This window comes from Pogoniulus pusillus, chromosome 2, assembly GCF_015220805.1.
Source record: "Pogoniulus pusillus isolate bPogPus1 chromosome 2, bPogPus1.pri, whole genome shotgun sequence".
Taxonomy (NCBI): Eukaryota; Metazoa; Chordata; class Aves; order Piciformes; family Lybiidae; genus Pogoniulus; species Pogoniulus pusillus.
Genome location: NC_087265.1, coordinates 2,069,842 through 2,092,637, shown reverse-complemented (window position 1 = coordinate 2,092,637; position 22,796 = coordinate 2,069,842). Strand labels below are relative to the sequence as shown.

At 44.0% G+C, this 22,796-nt stretch overlaps 1 protein-coding gene across 1 annotated transcript in view; it reads right to left on the bottom strand.

Moving 5' to 3' along the window:
* Positions 1–3,072: 3,072 nt before the first annotated feature.
* Positions 3,073–22,796, bottom strand: part of ARHGAP15 (Rho GTPase activating protein 15) — a 409,331-nt gene continuing 389,607 nt past the window's right edge. Inside the window, exon 13 of the mRNA XM_064154561.1 lies at positions 3,073–4,385. Within this exon, the coding sequence (XP_064010631.1) occupies positions 4,202–4,385 (184 nt within the window). The 3' untranslated portion in view covers positions 3,073–4,201. The remainder of the gene's footprint in view (positions 4,386–22,796) is intronic.

Here is a 22,796-nt window from a genome sequence, read left to right as displayed (position 1 = left end):
ACTACACTCCTGGTTCCATCTCCATAGGTAAACCTTACAAGAAGGAAGATGTTTGTGATCAAAGATCTGGTCCTCCCAGAGTTGTCTACCCAATATCAAGCTCGTATCTGTCACAAAGCATTTAGTGGAAAGCTCAGCACCCTTGTGCAGCAGTCAGGGAATCATAGAATGGTTTAGGTTGGAAGGGATCTCAAAGCTCAGCCAGTTCCAACCCCCTGCCATAGGCAGGGCCACCTCCCACTAGAACAGGTTTCTCAAGGCCTCATCCAACCTGGCCTTGAACACCTCCAGGGAGGTTGTGGATGACAGAAGCACAGAATGTGACTCAAAGATCACACTCTGTGTTTCTGTGCTCCACAACCTCCCTGGGCAGCCTGTGCCAGTGTCTCACCACCCTCACTGCAAACAACTTCTTCATAACATCCACTTTCAATCTCCCCTCTGCCAGTTTAAACCCATTCCTTCTCCTCCTCCTGTCACTACAAGACCTTGTCAGTAGTCCCTCTCCAGCCCTCCTGTAGCCCACTTCAGATATTGGAAGGCCACTCCAAGATCTCCTTGAATCCAGACTGAAGATTCCCAACTCTCTCAGCCTGTCCTCATAGCAGAGAACCCCCAAAGAAAGCAAAAGTTTTTTGTGTCCAGAAGTTTGAGTTTTCCCCCCAACCAAACCAGTTTATCTCTAGAAAGCTATGGATTCACTTCCCAAACTTTGTCTTGCTTCCAAGAACAGGACTGGAGGAGTCTCCCTGCTCCAAAGAAAGCTTAGCAGAAGATTAATTAATGACTTAAGAATGGTTTCTTCTGCGTGCCACAGGATCCAAGCAACAAGTGAACTTTTCATTTCCAGTAACAGCAGAAATTACTTCAATAGCATGATTGTGAGCACCCGTGGGGCCACAATGTGAATGGCCTTTATTGAGGCTTAGACTGAACTTCTGACTACCTCTGTCCCAGTCATTTCCACAGGCCAGAAACAGTGTCTGGCTTGTTGCTATTAAAAGAGTCTGAAGATGAGGATGCTGAAAAGCATCACTGTCTAAGTAGTCATGGCCTGACAGGACCATGGAAAAACTTTTTCTTGAAGGTAAAGTGAATTTGGGCTCCCCAGGACGTTATAGCTCTGCTCAGAAAGGATAAGATGAGGATGTTTGTGGGATGGGGAACGTTTTGGCTCGCTTTGTGTTATTAATTTGAATTGCTGGTTGCTCCCTCTCTGTTGTGCTGGGGTTTGTGTGAAGTCAGGCAGCACCTTGGAGCTATCTTTTTATGTTTTCCTGATGTTATTTTCTGCCTGTGTTAATATCTGATGAAAATTCTGGGCCCCCCAGTTCAAGAGGGCCAATGCCATTCTGGGGTGTAATAGAAGGGCTGTGGTTAGTGGGTCAAGAGAGGTTTTCCTGCCCCTCTACTCTGCCCTGGTGAGGTCACGTTGAGTGCTGTGTCCAGTTCTGGGTCCTCCAGTTCAAGGAGGACATAGAACTGCTTGAGAGAGTCCAGTGCAGAGCCACAAGGATGATGAAGGAAATGGAACATCTCTGTTATGAGGAGAGCCTGAGGGAGCTGGGGCTGTGCTGCTGGGAGAAGAGGAGACTGAGAGGTGACTTCAGCAATGGTTATCAATGTGTAAAGGTGAGTGCCAGGAGGTTGGAGCCAGGCACTGCTGGGGGATGACCAATGACAGGACAAGGGGCACTGTGTGGAAGATGAGGCATGGCATAGGAATTTTCATGTAAACATGAAAAGAGGTTGCCCAGAGAGATTGTGGAGGTGTTCAGGACCGGTTTGGATGAGGTCTTGAGCGACCTGTTCTAGTGGGAGGTGTCCCTGTCTATGGTGAGGGGTTGGAACTGGCTGAGCTTTTAGGTCTCTTCCAACCTAAACCATTCTATGACTCTATGAGGGGGAATTTTTTCAGTGTGAGGGTGACATAACCCTGGCACAAGCTGTCCAGGAGAGTGATGGAATCTCCCTCTGGGGTGATATTCAAAACCCACCTGGATGTGTTCCTGTGTGATCTGGTCTAGGTGAACCTGCTCTGGCAGGGGAGGTTGGACTGGATGAGCTTTGGAGATCACTTCCAGCCCCTGACATTCTGTGGCTGTGACAGAACCTGGTCTCAATTGCTGAGCAGGCCTCATGACATATTTATTCCCCCAAATGAGCCCTCTGAGGAGCAACCTTTCCTGAGCAGCGCAGCCTTTTTGCACAGCGCCGCTGAGCCAAAGCCGAAGCAATCCACGATCTGCCGAGGTGCCGCTGCAGACATATCTCTCGCCCACAGCAGACCTCTGCATTAATCCTGTGTTTTGGGGCCTTTAATTGCTTTAAATATTTGCTTCTAGATCTGTGTTTCACACGTCCTATTTACATGGTTTACTTCTCGTGTTGCGAACAAATCGATAACCAGGCAGACTCTTTACCACACTGGATTAGTTTTATTTATTCCCTTTGAACTTGATTAAAAAGCTGTCAAACATAAGTCTACATTTTATCAGCAGAATACTTTTACAACACAGGCTAGGGGAAGTGTATAGCTGGGAACATACATTTCAAAATGAAACAATATTTGATATATCCTAGACAGTTACCCTTTTGTTTATCCATGACAACTGAAACTAACCATCAAATGCATAAACCGATTCAAGTCTCGCCAAGTAATCCTGAGGGCATAGGAAAAGGCTGGGGTTTGTTGTTGTTGTTTGGGTGGGTTTTTTTTTTTTAGTTTTAAAGTTCTTTCTAGATGAATTTAATGTAGTTCACCAACAAAGCATGCTCAGGAGCACAATACAAATGCCAGAGAACGTGAGGAGGCTGGGGAAAGCAGGCGGGTGTACAGTGTGACAAAGGAGCAAAATGGATGTTACATGGAAATGAGCAACTCGTGCAGTGTCTTCCTTTCATGCACTGCATTTTAAGGGGGGGGAATGCCATGCCCAAGTTCCAATTTAACCTGGTGTTATCTTTATTTACTTACTTATTTGAAGCACAGTTATGCAAATAGTGATATTTTAGGGTTTATAGGATTTGCCATTGGAATGGGCTGCCCAGGTGCTGGAGTCACCGTCCCTGGAGGTTTTCAAGAGAAGACTGGATGAGGCACTTAGTGCCATGGTCTAGTTAACTGGCTAGGGCTGGGTGCTAGGTTGGACTGGATGAGCTTGGAGGTCTCTTCCAACCTGCTTGATGCTATGATTCTATATATGTGCTCCTGGGCAAGCTGTTGTGGGTGCCCTGCTTGAGCAGGGATTTGGACTGGATGATCTCCAGAGGTCTCTTCCAACCCTGGGCTCTGTAATCTGTGACTGAAGGCAGCAGAATATGCACAGAGCTGAGCTGAATTTGGATGTCTATCAGGGGACATCAAACTGGATATAACCTGCATTGTTCTGCCCCAGTTTTGACTTCACACTGCTGGTTCCATCTCCATAGGTAAACCTTACAAGGAGGAAGGTGTTTGTATGGTAACCACAGCAGCATGTCTGTGAATCAGGCCAGTTCTCCTTAAAGGATGAGGAGGGAGGGTCTAAAATGGCAGAAAGGAGATTTAAACTGCATGTTAAGAAGTTCTTTGCAGTGAGGGTGGTGAGAGACTGGCACAGGTTGCCCAGGGAGGCTGTGGATGAGAGAAGCACAGAATGTGAAACGAAACCTCTCCAGCCTCAGCCTGAGGCCATTCCCCCTTGCTCTGTCTCCATTGATGCTCACATTAGCTACAAATGACGTGGCAGCACCATTGTAATTCACTGCTTTGAACACACATATTTTAATCCACCAACCTCCTCAATTCTTATTTATCTTTCTGTGCCATTGCATATGTTGGTAAACAGCATTTTTCCATGGTCTTTGGCCATATGTTGTATGCTGAGCTCGCAGAAGAAGTGCCACTTGGAGTGTGAGCATAATGAAACCCTCAAAGGGTTAATGCAGAATGCATATAGGCAAATGGTGACAATATTTATCTTTCATTTCTTTCTCTTTTTGGTGGTTTGTTTGTTGTTGTTGGTTCCCCCCCCCCCCCTTTCCCTTGCAATGTTTGAAAATTAAACATGAAAAATCATCATTAAGTTTTCACCAAATGAGGCATCTGTCACTTGAAGGGGAAAAAAAAAAAGGAATATTTCAGAAGTATGTTTACAGAAATGTAAAAATATTAGACATGGAGACAGATGTGAAAGCTTTCCATAGCAGGCCCTGTCTGTCAGTCTTCCTCCGAGCCGAAGATCTTGCTGTACTCGCTCAGCATAAGTTCAACTATCTGATTTTGGTACAGCATGTGGACTGCCATGTTCCCTGTCTCCTTTTCGGGTCTAAGGAGTGTTGGTCCAAACACAATTCCTAAGCTTTGTGTTGACATAAGATTCACGGATTCCTTGGCTGCTATCCTGTTGACGAAAGGGAAGAGTTGGTTAGAGACAAGAGGGATGTCGAAGGAGTTGCTGTTGCATTCGGAGTACACAGAGGCAATTTCTTAGCAGTTCTCCTATAAGGGATGTTTGGTTAAGTTATCAGGAAAGAGGGAAAAAAAAAGAAACAAAAAAGTGGAGGGAAGAGAGAACTTTTGCTAACCTGTGAGAAGCACAGAATCATGGAATCAGCATAGAACCACAGAATGGTTTAGGTTGGAAGGGAACTCAAAGCTCAGCCAGTTCCAACCCCTGTCATAGGCAGAGACATCTCCCACTAGAACAGGTTGCTCAAGGCCTCATCCAGCCTCATTCTGAACATCTCCAGGGAGGCTGTGGATGACAGAAGCACAGAATGTGATCAAAGATCACATTCCTGGGCAAACTGTGCCAGTGTCTCGCCACCCTCACTCCAAAGAACTTCTTCCTAACACCCACTTTCAATCTCCCCTCTGCCAGTTTAAACCCACTACTCCTCATCCTGTCATTACAAGACCTTGTCAATAGTCCCTCCCCAGCCTCCAAGGTCTCCGGGAAGCCTTCTCTTCTCCAGGCTGCAGAGCCCCAACTCTCTCAGCCTGCTGTCAGTGCAAAGCTGCTGCAGCCCTCTCAGCACCTTGGTGGCCTCCTCTGGACTGGCTCCAACACTTCCATGTCCTGCTTGTGTTGGCTTCAGAACTGCACACAGGTCTGAGGAGGGCAGAGCAAAAGGGCAGAATCCCCTCCCTTGCCCTGCTGCCCACACTGCTCTTGCTGAAGACCAGCTCGTGGTTGTGTCTGGGCTGCACTCACACTGCAGGCTCATGCTGAGCTTTGACCCCCAGGGCATTTTCCTCAGTTAAGATGGAAGATCTCTGTAGGTCCCTTCCAACTTCTAATATTCTGTGAGTCTATGGTATCAGGGCAGAATTTGCTTCTTAGTTAGTTTGTGTTATGCTCAGGCAATCATTGCTGAGCTGATACCCTTAGGTAGCAAGAATAAAGATTGCTCTTCATGCTCAGAGAATCAAGCACCCTTTTGGCCTCAACAGTTCTGGTGGCTCCAGGGAGGAGTTCCCCTCCTTATCTCAAACATGACCACCAGCACTGAAAGAGCTGGGGAAAACAAACAAACAAACAAACAAGAAAAGCCCTTAAATATAGAGCTCAATATGAAACACATTCCTCTGCTAATTGAAATCCAACAAAGTCAGTATGGGCTGAAATGGATTGGGAAATTCATGTAGCTATAGACTTCTGCATGCTTTATCCTGACACAAAGAGTCTCAAAAGACACTGAGGCCACACACCTTAACAAGATGACTTAGGAAATAATGGCTGAGGATTATAACCTTTGATATCTTTATTACCCACAAAAATTATAAGAGGAGGACTATTATTATTCTTAAAAGTTGGTCTTATGTCTGCATTAAGACTTAATAGTCTTGTGGAAATGACATTAAGGATGGAGAAATCTGGCCTAAGAACAATATAGGTTTAATGGATGGAGTTTAGGTAGGCACTTCCACATAAATCTCTGGAGTGGTGAGTTCAAACTAAGCAGAAATACATTTCCCTTAACCCTACAGACTGGTACAGGAGGACACATATTTTATAAATGCATTGCACAGCTCTACCAAGGAAAGGGAACTGGTCTTTAAAAGGTGACATGTTTGCATTTGTGGATGCTTCCTAAAGCTGCTGATTTTAACTTCAATATTCCAAGCAGACTCTTGAAGGTAGGCTCTGCGCTACACACACACACACACACACCCCCCTCATTGCCACTCATTTAGTACTTTAAAAGCCAGACAGCAATTTAAAAACCATCATAGAATCCTAGAATGGCTTAGGTTGGAAGGGACCTTAGAGATCACAGGATCACAGGATGTTAGGGGTGGGAAGGGACCCAAGGAGATCCAGTCCAACCCCTCTGCCAGAGCAGGACCATACTATCTAACACAGATCAGAGGAACACATCCAGACAGGCCTTGAAAGTCTCCAGAGAAGAAGACCCCACAACCTCTCTGGGGAGCCTGCTCCAGGGCTCTGTGACCCTTACAGTCAAGAAGTTCCCCCTTGTGTTGAGCTGGAACCTCTTTTGCTGCAACTTGCAGCGAATCTTGTACTGCCTGTTGCTGAGTTTAACGTGAGCGAAAGAAACTTCATGAGGCATAAAGGCTTCAGCTGCTTCTGAGAAAGTTCCTTTCCTGCTGGTGGGTGGGTCACACAGCAGAGAGCATCATCGTGTGGATTTCTGCCAATCTTGTCGGTTTTCACATTCCTTGAACATCAACACTCGTGGGTTTCTTCCCCCCACCCCCCCCAGTATAAATAGGCTGCATTGCTTAGCTCTGCCTCATGCTCGTAACCGTGGTGTCCATTCCACAAAACACTCTCCATATGGCACTAATCAGATTGGCTTAACTATTGGTTTCTTAAAATATAACATCTTTATTATAAATTAAAAATAATTATCTTTCCTCTGTGGTAATATTAACATGTCAGCTCTTCTCTCAGGAGTTCAGAAAGTCGCAGAAGTTAGTAGCTTTGTTGCCAAATGGCTGTGTGGGCTTTTGATGGACGTCACGCAGCGTTAGCACAGTTAAAAATGTTCCTTACAGAGGTGAGGAGGTTGTTTTGCTTAATGCCACTGCTGCAGAAGCTCATCCATCAAGCTAGGGGCCTCCCTTGAGACTTGGTTTCTAATGAGTTTGTTAGATGCTTGAAGCTGGAAGCCTTAGAAAGCATTTGCAGATGATCTTAGCACGGGTAGAGATGCTAGCTGACCAGTGGAAAAGAAATGGATTCATTGGTTGTATCTTGGATAACTTTAGAGATCATCAATTTAGCATTAACCATGGCTTTGCAATCAGGTGATGCTGACAATGGACAGCAAAGCTGGAGGAGAAACACCTTAGAGGGATGAGATGGCAGTGGTCCATGGATAAGCAGAGCCAAGGTCATGAACAACTGTGGCAGAGCTCAGTTTACAGAAAGGAGAGGAAGGGACTAATTAGCTTTATCTGTACAATATGGAGCAAGATGTTGAGTTTTACAGTTCTGATGTGGACACAGAGAATGGAAGATGGATGGCTGAGCCCTCTGTCCTCATTTGCCATCTTCAGAAGAGGAGGCTGAAGGGAGACCTTGTTGCCCTCTACAACTACCTCTAAAGGAGGTTGGAGAGAGGTGGGGGTTGGTCTCTTCTCATGTGCTACGAGTGACGGGCCAAGAGGGAACAGCCTCAACTTGTGCCAAGGCAGGTTCAGGTTGGACATTAGGGAAAAATTCTTCAAAGGCAGGGTTCTCAAGCATCACAAGGGGCTGCCCAGGGAGGTGGTGGAGTCACCATCCCTGAAGGGATTTAAAAGCATTGTGGATGTGGTACTGAGGAATGTAGTTTAGTGGCGGTGGCTTAGCAGCAGTGGTTTGTCAGCTCTAGAAGAGTGTTTGGACTTGATGATTCCAAAACTCTCTTCCAACCTCAACAGATCTATGATTCTATTTGGATCCTTAAGCTTAAGAGTAGAATAATAATTCTTGTATTGATAAAATCTCTTGACAATTTCCTGACATTTCAACAACCCAGACCTGGGGATGTGGTTGATGAAAAGCTCAGCATGAGCCTGCAGTGTGAGTGCAGCCCAGACAGCAACCCTGTTCTGAGCTGCAGGAAGAGAAGCTTGACCAGCAGGGCAAATAAGTGACTCTGCCTCTTTACTCTGCTCTCCTCAGATCCCACCTGGAGTACTGCATACAGCTCTGGAGCACCCAACACAAGCAGGACATGGAAGTGTTGGAGCCAGTGCAGAGGAGGCCACCAAGATGCTGAGAGGGCTGTAGCAGCTCTGCTCTGAGGACAGGCTGAGAGAGTTGGGGCTCTGCAGCCTGGAGAAGAGAAGGCTTGGAGAAGACCTTGCAGTGGCCTTCCAGGATCTGAAGGGGACCTACAGGATGGCTGAGGAGGGACTACTGACAAGGTCTTGTGACGACAGGACAAGGAGGAATGCATTTAAACTGGCAGAGGGGAGATTGAAAGTGGATGTTATGAAGAAGTTCTTTGGAGTGAGGGTGGTGAGACACTGGCACTAGTTGCCCAGGGAGGTTGTGGATGACAGATCAAAGATCACATTCTGTGCCTCTGTCACAGAATGTGACACCTCCCTGGAGGTGTTCAGGACCAGGTTGTATGAGGCTTTGAGTGGCCTGTTCTAGTGGGAGGTGTCCCTGCCTATGGTGGGGGGTTGGAACTGGATGAGCTTTGAGGTCCCTTCCAACCTAAACCATTCTGTGATTCTATTTATGCAGACCTACTTGTTCTGGTGACCATAATACCACAACCCTATAACCCAAGGAAATTTAGGAAAAAGGGAAATTCAGAGCAGTTAAATAATGTGTGGTAAAATACAGCTGCTGGAGGGAAAGAAGGAAACAACTCATTCCAATCTGAACAAAATAATTCTAAGATTAGGACCTTATAACTTTTAAAATTACAAATAGTCACCAGTGAAACTCCACCACTCATAGTTTTTTTTCATCTGTGCACAAAAGAACAAGCCCAAACAATCAGCAAAACCCCAAACATGCACACTTAAAGCTGTCAGTGTAGCTGCTAAACTGAAATTGAGTTGTTAAAAGAGAAGATCCCTTAAAAATGGAGAAGAATTCCAAGTGGTTTTGTTCTCTTCTGCCAGGCAAGCAGCAACAGAACAAGGGGACACAGTCTCAAGCTGTGCCAGGGGAGGTCTAGGCTGCATGTCAGGAGGAAGTTGCTGTCAGAGAGAGTGATTGGCATTGGAATGGGCTGCCCAGGGAGGTGGTGGAGTCACTGTCCCTGGAGGTGTTGAAGCACAGCCTGGATGAAGCACTTAGTGCCATGGTCTGGTTGATTGGTTAGAGCTGGGTGCTAGGTTGGAGTGGATGAGCTTGGAGGTCTCTTCTGATTTTGTTGATTCTATGATTTTTGACAAGGAAAAAAAAAGTAGAAAGAGGGACGCACCATTTCCAACATAAAACTACTTTTGGTAGGAGCAATGGTCCACCAGTTTAAGATTATTCTAGAAACAATCCATAATCCACTGCCACAGACGTTGGAACCCTATCAAGAAACTTTGGAGTGCTACAGTGCACAAGAATTTCCACCACCATCCCCCTAAGACTGGAGCTTCAGCAGTGGCTTCAATCCTTTAGGATCACAAGTCAGGAGATAGGCAGCAAACACAGTTCTCATTATTAATAGTAATGAAATTAATGATATTAAACCAGCAGAAGTGTCTTGTAGGAGAGCTCTAGTGTCAATGGCAGATATATAAGCAAAAATACTTGGAATTGATGCTTTGGCTGTTGCCAAGGCAACCATAAGCTGGAAAGTGTGTGACTGAGAGCAGGGCAACTCTACAGCTACGAGGGTCATTGTATGGTGAGTTTGGCTCTCTAGTTCCATTAAACCTCCACTTTTCAAACTCTCTAAATAAAATCATAATTAATTTTGACATTTGGAAAGCACACTGGATTATTACTTCAAACAGACTAGGTGTTAGGAAACATTCCTCATCCATTTTTACTCCATAGTAACTGCTGGGGAGAGGAAAGGGTTTCAGCAGTGACCGATTCCTCAGCGTTTTAGTGTTTCTACTGCACATAAAAAAATATATAGAGAGAAGTCAGTGTGCTCAGGGAGCAAACTGCCCATTGGAAAGAGCACTGCTCTGCTACAAGCTGGAGTGTGTGAGGGTAGAGTGGTCCTCTGCTAGCTGAGTTGAGAACTGCTCAGTCTTGCTTTCTTAACCTTTGCTACCCTACAAAGATCTAAGTGTGCCCAACAGCAGGGGCAATTCTACCCTTAGCAGAGCTGACTTTACCCACATCTGGTACTCTTTCACTGGTTTAAATTACATCTAAAGGTGACTTTTCAGTAAGACAGCCTTGCTGCTCTTCCATGAACAATTCTTATGGTAACACAGATGGAGGCCCCATCCCTGGAGACATTCAAGGACAGGTTTGATAGGCTCTGAGCAACCCAATCTAGTTGGAATGGGCTGCCCAGGGAGATGGTGGAGTCACCATCCCTGGAGGTGTTCAAGAAAAGACTGGATGGGACACTTAGTGCCATGGTCTGGTTGATTGGATAGGGCTGGGTGCTAGGTTGGACTGGATGAGCTTGGAGGTCTCTTCCAACCTGCTTGATTCTATGATTCTATGGATGGGGCACTTGGTTTCTTCAAAATTACATGGAATGTCAACATTTGAATTCAACAAGGAATAAAAGGAGGTTTTAATCTCATCAAGACGTTTTCCATCAGCTTTATGCACACTACTTTAACTAGGGAAGTCACTGCCATGAGACATGGAAACCAAGATCTAGATAGAGGCCAGGAAAGATTAAAGGTGCATGGAAATAAAGAAAACACCTCTGAAAGGAGGGAAAATAAACCCTAATGTGTTTGTAATAACAGTCCTCTTGGTATAACAACTACCCATACAGAACCAGGAGCTGACTCTTTGCAGTGAGGGTGGTGAGACAGTGGCACAGGTTGCCCAGGGAGGTGCTCAAGACCAGATTGGACAAGGCCTTGAGCAACCTGTTCTACTGGGAGGTGTCCCTGCCTATGGCAGAGGATTGGAACTGGATGATCTTTGAGGTCCCTTCCAACCTAAAGCATGCTATGATTCTCTGACCCCTCTCTAGCTGGATTTTTCCATGTCAGCCCATTTGGGTGAGTTTTGCACCTTTGCTGCACTGTGCTGGTGACCACTGTCCACAGCCACAGTTGCTCATCCCAGTGAACAGGGGCACTGATTCCATGTGTAGGTTGCTATTAAGTGCCTTAATGGATCCAAGTCTGCACAGTTCACTGATTCACTTTACCAATAATTACCTTCATATGAGCTAATATCTGTTTCCTATATATACTCAGGCATATGGTCTGGTTGACTGGATAGGGCTGGGTGCTAAGTTGGACTGGATGATCTTAGAGGTCTCTTCCAACCTGTTTGATTCTATGATTCCATGATATGCAAATGTTTCATCTTAAGGACTTGGCTGTGGGAATGTCCCAGCTGCCTTCAGCTCACCTAAGCTGCTGAAAGACCTTTTCCCCACACTCTTATGGGCCACTTTTTCTGTGGCAGTTTTCTGCCCTGTGCTGTTGCAGGGCTCCCAATCAATTTGGGCAGGTTAAAATTCAACTCTCACAACGAACAGTTTCTAGCTCAAGGTTTTCTGCTCCCCTCCTTCCCAAACGCTGCTTCAGAGGAGTTAAAAATAACAGGTACTACTTACTTTGCTTTAGTGACAAGACATTTGGGAAGGAATCATCCAACCTTGAAATAAAATCTTTATTGAAAGCAATTCTACATCCGTGCCAGTCAGACACATTGTATGATCAGAAGAGGCATCCCAGGGGAAAGCTCAGCGCAGTAGATAGGGTTGATTACTTGGACCTCCTGTCAGTTCTTAACTCATTGACAATGGCTGAGGCATTCAGTACAACTTTGTTTGCTTTATTTGGAAGTAAAGTTAATATACTTACCTTAACTGTGCCAAATGGACTGGAAAATAACCTGGTAATAAAATGTACCATCCTAGGAAGTGATAATGTGTGAGTGTGTGTAAGCACATTTTGGCAAGGCTCTGCAGATGGCTTTTTCAGTGTTAGGAAGGAAGCACAAGCACAAAACGATGCCTAGATAAACACCTAGGTTTCTTCTCACTGTAGTTCATAGAATCATAGAACCACAGAATCAGTCAGGGTTGGAAGGGACCACAAGGATCATCCAATTTCAACCCCCCTGCCATGGGCAAGGACACAACTACCTGAAAGGAGGTTGTAGCCAGGTGGGGTTGGGCTCTTCTGCCACGCAACCAGGGACAAAACAATGGGACACAGTCTCAAACTGCACCAGGGCAGGTCAACGCTGGATGTTAGGAGGAAGTTCTTCCCAGCAAGACTGATTGGCATTGGAATGGGCTGCCCTGGGAGAAGTCCCCATCCCTGGAGGTGTTTAAGAGGAGGCTGGATGAGGCACTTAGTGCCATGGGTCAGTTAATTAGAAGATGTTAGGTGACAGATTTGACTTGGTGATCTTGGAGGTTGTTTCCAATGTGGTTAATTCTGTGATTCTGTTATTCCTCCCTGTCCTGTTGCTAGACACCCTTGTGAAAAGCCCCTCTGAACTTCTGAATGCAATCTAGAAGCCTGAATTGTTTCTGTTCTGGCTTTATGGATGATTTGCTCAGTGCCATTGCAGTGATATTCACCAGCTGAAGAAGCTAAGCAAATGCAAATATGATCAGCTGAATCCTCAGCTTGTTGTTTGTGAAACCTGCACAGCGTGTCAGGAGCAGAGAACTTTGGGCATTTGCAGCTACAGCCTGAGGTTTATGCTTCTGGAGGAGCTCCAAAACACTGCAAGGTCTGTCCTCTGCCAAGTGTGCTGTGTGGTTTCTTAGAATCATAGAATCAAACGGGTTGGAAGAGACATCCAAGCTCATCCAGTCCAACCTAGCACCCAGCTCTAACCAATCAACCAGACCATGGCACTAAGTGCCTCATCCAGGCTTGGCTTCAACACCTCCAGGGACAGTGACTCCACCACCTCCCTGGGCAGCTCATTCCAATGCCTATCACTCTCTTTGGCAACAACTTCCTCCTAACATCCAGCCTAGACCTTCCCTGGCACAATTTGAGACTGTGTCCCCTTGTTGTATTGCTGATTGCCTGGGAGAAGAGACCAACTCCATCTGGCTACAATCTCCTTTCAGGTAGTTGTAGACAGCAATGAGGTCACCCCCGAGCCTCCTCTTCTCCAGATTAAACAACCCCAACAAACACTGTTCTGCAACAAACACTCACAATCCAGGGCTCATAGTGGACTAATACAGTTTTAAGCTACTTTCTTTGGCCTCTCTAAAATTCAAAGTCACTTTAAATTCCTTTTTTTTTTTTCCTTTTTTTTGCACCATAGGTTGACTTTCAAACAATAGAGAAGCAAGACTGGTAATAGAGAAACCAGGTCATGGTGTATGATATGTTACAAGAGGGGTCAGTAATAGTTCAGACATACTTAAGAGCTTGCTTTTGCTGAAAATAGCCTCCGTGGCTCCTGGCCTACAGAAACTCCATAGGCTTCCTGTGCTCTGCAGCTGCGGGTTCACGTTACAGCTCCTTGGGAACAATCCCTTCTCTTCAGTTGCTCTGGGACACAAGAACCAGCACTTGATGCTGTCTTCTTCTGCAGACTAGCCTTTAAATCTGACTGCTGGATGGCTATATATAGCACTTGGACAGCTGACAAGGGCCCGGTGGAGAGTGGCTTCCTCAAGGGATCCCCCCACATTTCTCACAGCATGAGCCCTTCCCTGGATGAACTGGCTTGGAGTCTAGCCCTAAATGAAAATAATAACTAAGCTAACTCTGAACATCATTTCACAGTTGGCTGAAGAGACGCTGAAGAGCTGAGGAAAGGCATTTATTCTGGCTTACATTAGTTTCCTGAGAGAACAGTTCAAAATAAACCCTTCTCACTATTGGGTGAGCTCTGCTACCTGTGTGACATCCTCTCTGAAGACTGTGTGTGCTCCTGCCTTTCCACACACCCCACACACTCTTCTCTTGGAGGGGAAAATCTTCATTCTCTGGATGACTGAGGTCAAGATGTAAAAGCACATCTAGATATCTAAAGGACTCAAACCTCTACAGGGGCTTTGCTCAGGAATGTGCTGTGGAGAAGTCCTGCTCGTTCTGCACAGCGGGAGCTGTGCTGCCTCCTCCCTTGGCTGTGGCTATATAAGGAGAGTAGGGAAATGTGGTACCCACATCTGAGCCTTGGCATTGGTTCTTTCTTCTGTCTCTCTCCTGTGCTAGAGACGCTCAAAAGGTGGAGAGTGCAGGCTGGTACTCTGGCATGGCACAAAGAGAGAGGGCAGCAGCTCATCTCTAGGCTGTGGTGGCTCTACCAAAAAGCCCAGCGGTGGCAGATGCTCAGGTCCCACTCCCCCAGAAAACATTTTGTCAAAAGAAATGCATCCAAAATCTCCACAAAATCTTCACTTTTCCTGCAGCAGTTCTAGATCTCTTTTGGAAAAACAACCCAACCGAGTGACTGTCTGACTACTGTGTCCTGTTCTCAGCATCTCAATTCAAGGGAGATGCTGAGATACTGGAAGGTGTTTGGAGAAGGGCAGCAAGGCTGGGGAGGGGCCTGGAGCACAGCCCTGTGAGGAGAGGCTGAGGGAGCTGGGGGTGTGCAGCCTGCAGCAGAGGAGGCTCAGGGCAAACCTCATTGCTGGCTACAAGGAAGGCTGTAGCCAGGTGGGGTTGGGCTCTGCTGCCAGGCAGCCAGCAACAGAACAAGGGGACACAGTCTCAAGCTGTGCCAGGGCAGGTCTAGGCTGGATGTTAGGAGGAAGTTATTGGCAGAGAGAGTGATTGGCATTGGAATGGACTGCCCAGGGAGGTGGTGGAGTCACTGTCTCTGGAGGTGTTGAAGCCAAGCCTGGCTGGGGCACTTAGTGCCATGGTCTGGTTGCTTGGCCAGGGCTGGGTGCTGGGTTGGCCTGGATGAGCTTGGAGCTCTCTTCCGACCTGGTTAATTCTATGACTCCATGATTCTATGATTCCATTTACTAACGACCAGCACTTTGTCCTTCTGGTTTGGTTTGGCTACCAATTTCGTGCGTGTGAATGCAGGCTGATGTTAACTAATGATTGTAAAGTGTGAGGGAAGAGGAGATCTGTCTAGTCCATGTTACCAGAGCGCAGGTGGTGGCTGAAACTGAAGTTGCCAGACTGGGGGCACCTTCTTGGTCAGTGTCTGCTGAAGGCCATGAATTTTGTTAAAGGACATCTCAGACTGCTCTGGCTGCAGGGCCACACAAGGCATTCATTTTTGCCTCCTCTAACAGCCCTCTGGCAGAATATAGAGCTCAAACAACAGCGAACCTCTCTTCAAAAGCCATGCCACCACTGCAAGCAGGAGCCTCTCCCTGGGGAGGGGCTGGGAGAGAACAAAACCACTCACGGCAGATGCTAGGCAGATGCTGAGGCACTTCTTAGAGGGGTTTGGCAAGTAGAGTGATAAGGGCAGTGAGAGCACATAGAATAATGTATGTTCAGACAGAGATGTAACATAAAGAAGCCTTAATTGTGCATTTGGCTGGCGGTGTAACCTCTGCTCTCATTTAGTTCAGATTTGTGTAGTTTAATTTAGTTGTAGTTTACTTTTTTTTTATTTTTTAGTTTATTTTTAGTTTACTTTTTAGTTTATTTTTAGTTTACTTTTTAGTTTACTTTTTAGTTTATTTTTAGTTTACTTTTTAGTTTACTTTTTAGTTTATTTTTAGTTTACTTTTTAGTTTATTTTTAGTTTATTTTCTAAATGAAAAAAAAATTAGTTCAGTTTTGATTTCTTTTATTTTAATTGATTGATTTTATTTTATTGTTTATTCATTTAATGGTATTTTTCAGTTCTTTGATTGTATTTTTCATTTAGATTAGTTTAGGTTTAGTTTATTCATTTTGTTTTATTTTTCAGTTGTTTTATGTTATTTTATTTTTAGTTATTTTATTTTATTGTTAGTTGTTTTATTTTATTTTTAGTTGTTTTACTTTGTTTTATTTTTATTTTTTTAATTTAATGTCATTTTTCAGGTTTTTATTTTATTTTATTTTTAGTTGCTTTATTTTATTTTTCAGGTTTTAAATTTTGTTTCATTTTGATTTTATTTTATTTTTCAGTTTTTTTTCATTTAGCTGAGCTTTAGTTTATTTATTTTATTTTTAAAATGTTTTATTTTTAGTTGATTTATTTTATTTTATTTTTTAGTTGTTTTACTTTATCTTATTTTTTGTTTTTTAAATTTCATTTAATTTTTCAGTTGTTTTGTAAATTTTTTAAAATTTAATTTCATTTTTCAGTTGTTTTATTTTATTTTTATTTAATTTTATTTATTGTATTTTATTTTTCAGTTCTTAATTTTATTTCATTTTTATTTCATTTTATTTTTCAGTTGTTTTATTTTATTTTTCATTAAATTTAGTTTAGTTTTATTTATTGTATTTTATTTTTCAGTTCTTAATTTTGTTTCATTTTGATTTCATTTTATTTTTCAGTTGTTTATTTTATTTTTCATTTAATTTAGTTTAGTTTTATTGTATTTAATTTTCCAGTTGTTTTATTTTATTTTTAATTGCTTTATTTTATTTTGTGTTGTTTTACTTGATCTTCATTTTTAAATTTCATTTAATTTTTCATTTGTTTTATTTTATTTTTAGTTCATTTTATTTTATTTTTCACGTTTTTAGTTTTATTTAATTTTTATTTTATTTTTCAGTTGGTTTGTTTCATTTTTCATTTAGTTTAGTTTCAGGATTTTTTTAAAATTTAATTTTACTTTTAGTTTATTTTTTTATTACAATATAGTTTAGTTTTAGTTTTTTTTAATTTAATTTAATTTTTAGTTTATTTTTAAAATTGCAATATAGTTTAGTTTTAGTTTTTTAATTTAACTTTATTTTTAGTTTATTTTTTTAATTACAATATATTTTAGTTTTAGGGTTTTTTAATTTAATTTAATTTTTAGTTTATTTTTTTTAATTACAAAATAGTTTAGTTTTAGTGGTTTTTTAATTTAATTTTATTTTTAGCTTATTTTTTAATTACAATATAATTTAGTTTTAGGGTTTTTTAATTTAATCTAATTTTTAGTTTATTTTTTTAATTACAACACAGTTTAGTTTTAGTGTTTTTTAAATTTTATTTTATTTTTAGTTTATTTTTTTAATTACAATATAGTTTAGTTTTCATTTCTTATTTTTTTGTTGATTTTTTCAATTTAAAATCTTTTATTTTAGTTTAGTTTAATTTCATTTTATTTATTATTTTTTTTAATTACCATTTTAATTTCTTTTATTTCAAAACTCAACTTCTGATGCCTTCTTTTTCTGCCCAACAATTAACTTACCCTAAAGAGCAACCTGTCAGAGCCCCTGGGTCTGCACAATTTCACAGGCTGTGTGGCTCAGAAGGCAAGAGATAGTTTTACATGAATCAAGCTGTAAGTTTTTAAGTTGCTGCAGCATTTCCCCCTCCCCAGAACGCCTGCAGCTACCTCCCTTTGTAACCTTAAAAATAAGAAGCGGTTAGCAACAATCTCCCTTAAATCAAGGACTGCAAATGTAGAACCTTTATCATCAGCACAGCACATCCAAAAATGTCTTTGTGAACTAAATCGAATTATATGAGTTAATTGATTCCAGGCAACATCAGCAACTGCAGGTGGAAACTGAATAACAGGATGTTTATTAATGAGGGACTATTAATCAAAATTGACAATATCAATTCCTGTTTCTTTTATTTCAATTCTACCTGCAAAGCCCAGGGATGTGCTTTGCTAAACTTCTGCTTGAAAATGGGCAAGTGGAGAAAATGCTAACACCCGGGGTTTTAGCTTTAGATGTAGGGCTATTTGTTTAAGCAGCAAGAGGATATCCTAAATCCAATTTGACAGGCAATGCCAAAGATGCCAGTGGTAATTAATTAGCACTTAATTTAGACCACAGAACAACAGGATATGGAATTGGTGCTCGGTGCCATTTCCCCTTAGGCTTCATCTCATGAGGGTCAGGAGCATGGCTGTTGCATTGAAGGTCAGTAAATAAATTGGGGGAACACATTGACACTGGACTTTTCATGATAGATATCCTTCACCCTTATTACCGCCTCTGGCTATGGCTGATGAGAAAAAGACAGCAATTGTTCTGTGAAGAATGCTCTACACAGGCTCTGCTGGGCAAGGTAGCGCTCCAACTCCGTGCTGCACTGTAGCCATGCTCCTGTACGGGCAGGAGCCCCGCTCAGCTTTCTATCTGGGCTGCAAAGGCGCTCCTCACCGTAGCACAGAACGCTGGAGGAGCTCTGACAGGCGAGGAAATTCACTTAAAAGCAGCCCTTAAGTTTGCTCCATTTGTGAGCTTAGCTCTAGATTAAGCATAATTAAAATCAACTGAAAGTTTCTAAGCGAGGTTAGAAAGTGGGTCAGCAAGGGAAAAAACACGTTGCCGCCTTGTTATCCTCTTGCCTTTGTTTTAATAAGGCTTGGTGCTCCTCCGCAAATATGAAGGCTCTTATTAAAGGTGGATTAATGTTATTAAGAGCATTGTTTCCTGGTGGGGACAGCGAGGCTTTGGCGTGCTGAGGGATGGACAGAACAAAAAGTAGGTGGCAAAAGCAGAGCCAGCATTCCTGCTGGTGAGCCAGCTGGGTTTTCCTGCAGTGGGAGAAGCCACCCTTCTACAGCACACCCAAAGCAAAGGGCATGTGGAAAGCACACAGGAGACCCTACAGAGCCTTGCTCACAGACTTAGGAGGAAGTTGTTGGCAGAGAGAGTGATTGGCATTGGAATGGGCTGCCCAGGGAGGTGGTGGAGTGGCTGTGCCTGGAGGTCTTCAAGAAAAGCCTGGCTGAGGCACTTAGTGCCGTGGTCTGGTTGACTGGACAGGGCTGGGTGCTAGGTTGGACTGGATGAGCTTGGAGGTCTCTTCCAACCTGGTTGATTCTATGATTCTATGATTCTATGACTCACATAAATTGCAGTCTTTGGTTCAGATTTACTGGTAAGAAAAGCAGCACGATGATGAGACTCAGCATTACAATCTTCCTCCTCCCAGTCACAGGATCACAGGCTCACAGGATGTCAGGGGTTGGAAGGGACCCAAAGAGACCCTCAAGTCCAACCCCACTGCCAGAGCAGAGCCATAGAATCCAGCTCAGGGCACACAGGACCACATCCAGACAGGCCTTGAAAGGCCTCCAGAGAAGGAGACTCCACAGCCTCTCTGGGGAACCTGTTCCCTTAGAGTCAAGAAGTTCCCCCTTGTGTTGGGAGGGAAGTACACCTCCTGTGCTGTAAGTTGATGTCCATTACCCCTCATCCTGTCACAGGGCACAACTGAGAAGAGTTTGCCCCCTCCCTCTTGACCTCCAGCCCTCAGACATTTCTAAACACTGATCAGACACCCTCTAAGCCTCCTCCTCAGCAGCCCAAAAAGCCGCAGGTGCCCCAGCCTCTCCCCACAGGGCAGTGCTCCGAGGCCCTTCCCCATCTCAGCTCGGGGTGTCTGCCGGCTGCCACTGCACTCTTTCTGCCAGCAGTGTCTCCCTGTCTTTCAAAAGGGTGGCTGGGGTGGAAGGATGTCAGCACTGACACTGAGACTCAGCGGTGCCACAGCTTTCTGAAGTCCCTTACAAGCTACACTCCTCCGTGCTGCATTAGCCCAGTTCCACCATGGCCCCCAGCATGATGAACAACCAGCAGCTCCAGGGAGGTAACTCTTACTGTACATCTCAGGTGTACTCCACTAGTACAGTTTTGTCTCCTTGGCCCTCAGAGGGGCTGCCTGCAGTGCTGTGGCAAGAAAACAGTCTGCACTTGGAAGTGCATGCTCTGACTGCTCTCTGTGCTCAGAAAATGTATTTTAGACACCCCAGGTTAACAGCTGCTTTAACTTCCACTTCCTTGCACACTTTGCAGCACCTATCTCAACTCCCAGTGAAATTTTGCTTACTGTTAAAGTCACTGACAAAACTGGGAGCAGAAAGGAGTCAGAATTTCACCTCATATAAGCTTAACTTTTCTCACTCTGGATGATATCTGCTTTTACTAAGTGGAATTACTGCTTTTGACTATGTTCAATCTACAACCCTTGCAGCCTTCAATTATAGCCCCTTTGTGCTACGGTAATCCAGCTGACAGCAAATAACTCAGCCCTGGATATGACAGCTTTACTTTCTGACTTAAAGCCCCAAAGTGGCAATTGGGTGGAATTACAACCTGGGACGCTGAACTGTAGACAACCTGCTCAGAAATGCATCTTGGCTGCTGAGCCTAAAGCTTCTTGTGAAAAAGAAAACAACCAAACCCAAACCAACAAACCCCAAACAACAAACCCCAACGATTTAGTTTTGCTACACAACACTTTGGTTTTGCCCAGCACTGTGAATAAATTATTTGCTTCGTTGAGACAACCCAGCTATTTTTGATGTTGAAACTGGAGAATGTGGCAAGGAATTCCATGAAAGTCAGAGAACAAACTTTCACCAAGGGCTTTCCTTGTTGTGAGCTCTTAAATATGTAATTCATAAATAGTCTGAAGTCTGCAAATGATGAAAATTTTGTTAATATTGGCCTATTAAATGTTTCTAACAGCAAATCTCCAGTATGTTGTTTTCAGACTATGTTTAAAAGATCTTCCTAAAAGTCTTTCAAATGCATGCAGCCAGCCCTGTGCTGGGCTGTGGCAAGAGTAGTGTGGCCAGCAGGGAAAGGGAGAGGATTCTCCTCCTTTACTCTGCTCTCCTCAGACCCCACCTGGAGTACTGTGTGCAGTTCTGGAGCCCCCAACACAACATGGAACTGTTGAAGCCAGTCCAGAGGAGGCCACCAAGATGCTGAGAGGGCTGCAGCAGCTCTGCTCTGGGGACAGGCTGAGAGAGTTGGGAATCTTCAGTCTGGATTCGAGGAGACCTTGCAGTGGCCTTCCAATATCTGAAGGGGTCTGCAGGAGGGATGGGCAGAGACTATTGACAAGGTCTGGTAATGACAAGAGGAGGAGGAATGGGTTTAAACTGGCAGAGGGGAGATTGAAAGTAGATGTTAGGAAGAAAATTCTTTGGAGTGAGGGTGGTGAGACACTGGCACAGATTGCCCAGGGAGGTTGTGGAGGACAGAAGCACAGGATACGATCAAAGATCACATTCTGTGCTTCTGTCCCCCACAATCTCCCTGGAGGTGTTCAAGACCAGGTTAGATGAGGCCTTGAGCAACCTGTTCTAGTGGGAGGTGTCCCTGCCCATGCTGGAACTAGATAATCTTTGAGGTCCCTTCCAACCTAAACCATTGTGTTACTCTGTGAAATGTCTTTAAAAAGCCTCAAGCTAAAAGTCTGACAACAGTCTCAGTTTAAAAACTCTTTTTGCAGCAGTCTACCCAGCAGAGACTATTTCCTCTGGGATCTGACCTCAGCCAGGATTCCTCCTTCTCTCAGGTTGAGTTCTGAGCTCTCCACAAGCTGCTGCTGCAATATATATCTGTGCTGCATTTGTATCAGATTTGAAAGATGCTTTAACATGCCTCCCAGCACCGCGATTGCTTCAGCCCTGATATCGAGCACGAGTCGGATGAATGTATCTCTTAACTGCACTAGTGAGTATGTGCCAGCAGTCTTTGATTTCTTTAAACTTGTTTACATTTTACTCACCCTTGAGCAAGGAATTTACTATGTCAGCATTGTCTTTTCCACTTACACTTTGCCTGTCTTGTCCACTCACCTTAGCCTGACGTCTGTTTCTCGTGCCCGTCTGTAGTCTGTTGCACTAAAGGCACAAACTGCCTGGAGTGGAGGATTTTCCAGAGACTATCAGAGAATCACAGAATGGTTTAGGTTGGAAGGGACCTCAAGGATCAGCCAGCTCCAACCCCCTGCCATAGGCAGGGACACCTCCCACTAGAGCAGGTTGCTCAAGGCCTCATCCAACCTGGCCTTGAACACCTCCCTGGGCAACCTGTGCCAGTGTCTCACCACCCTCACTGTAAATAACTTCCTCCTAACATCTAGTCTAAATCTCCCTTCTTCCAGTTCAAACCTGCTACCCCTCATCCTGTTATTACAAGAACTTGTAAATGGTCCCTCCCCATTGGATAGGCCTCCTTCAGGTACTGGAAGGCCACTATAAGGTGTCCTGGAAGCCTTCTCTTCTCCAGACTGAAGAGCCCCAACTCTCTCAGCCTGTCCTCATAGCAGAGGTGCTCCAGTCTCTTTCCAAGATTCACCCTTTGTAGTACTGCAACTTCTGCAATATTTGCTAGCTTTAAACTAGCATTGAATTTTCTCATCAGCTCCTTTTAAAGTCAAATACTCACTCTCACACACGTACTGATCTCAGCTGACTGTGGTCTAACTGCCTTAGACCCTTTACAAAAGTCTTTATTCTCAATACAGGCAGCCCTAGCTCTCAGTAGTTGTGTTTCTTTCATCTTTGAAGCTTCAAGTGGCCAGATTTGCCAATATCTGCTTTTATCTGACCCTGATCAAAATCCACAGTTAGAAAAAAGATGATGAGAGAACATACATGAGTCACTTAGACCTCGCAACCAATATCACAGGATGAGAGCATCATTTCAGTTGGAGAAGACCTCAAGGTCACCAAGTCCAACCTGCTGATATCAAAGCCATCAGTCCTGGGACAGCACACTAAGTGAGCAGCTTCCAGGGTATCAAATCTCTTGGTCACAGCTTAACTGAGTGCCCCTAACAGAATCAGAGAGAGGTTTTGGTTAGAAGGAACTTTTAAAAGCCACCTAGTCCAAGCCCCCTGCGGTGAGAATGGACACCTTCAAGCAGACCAGA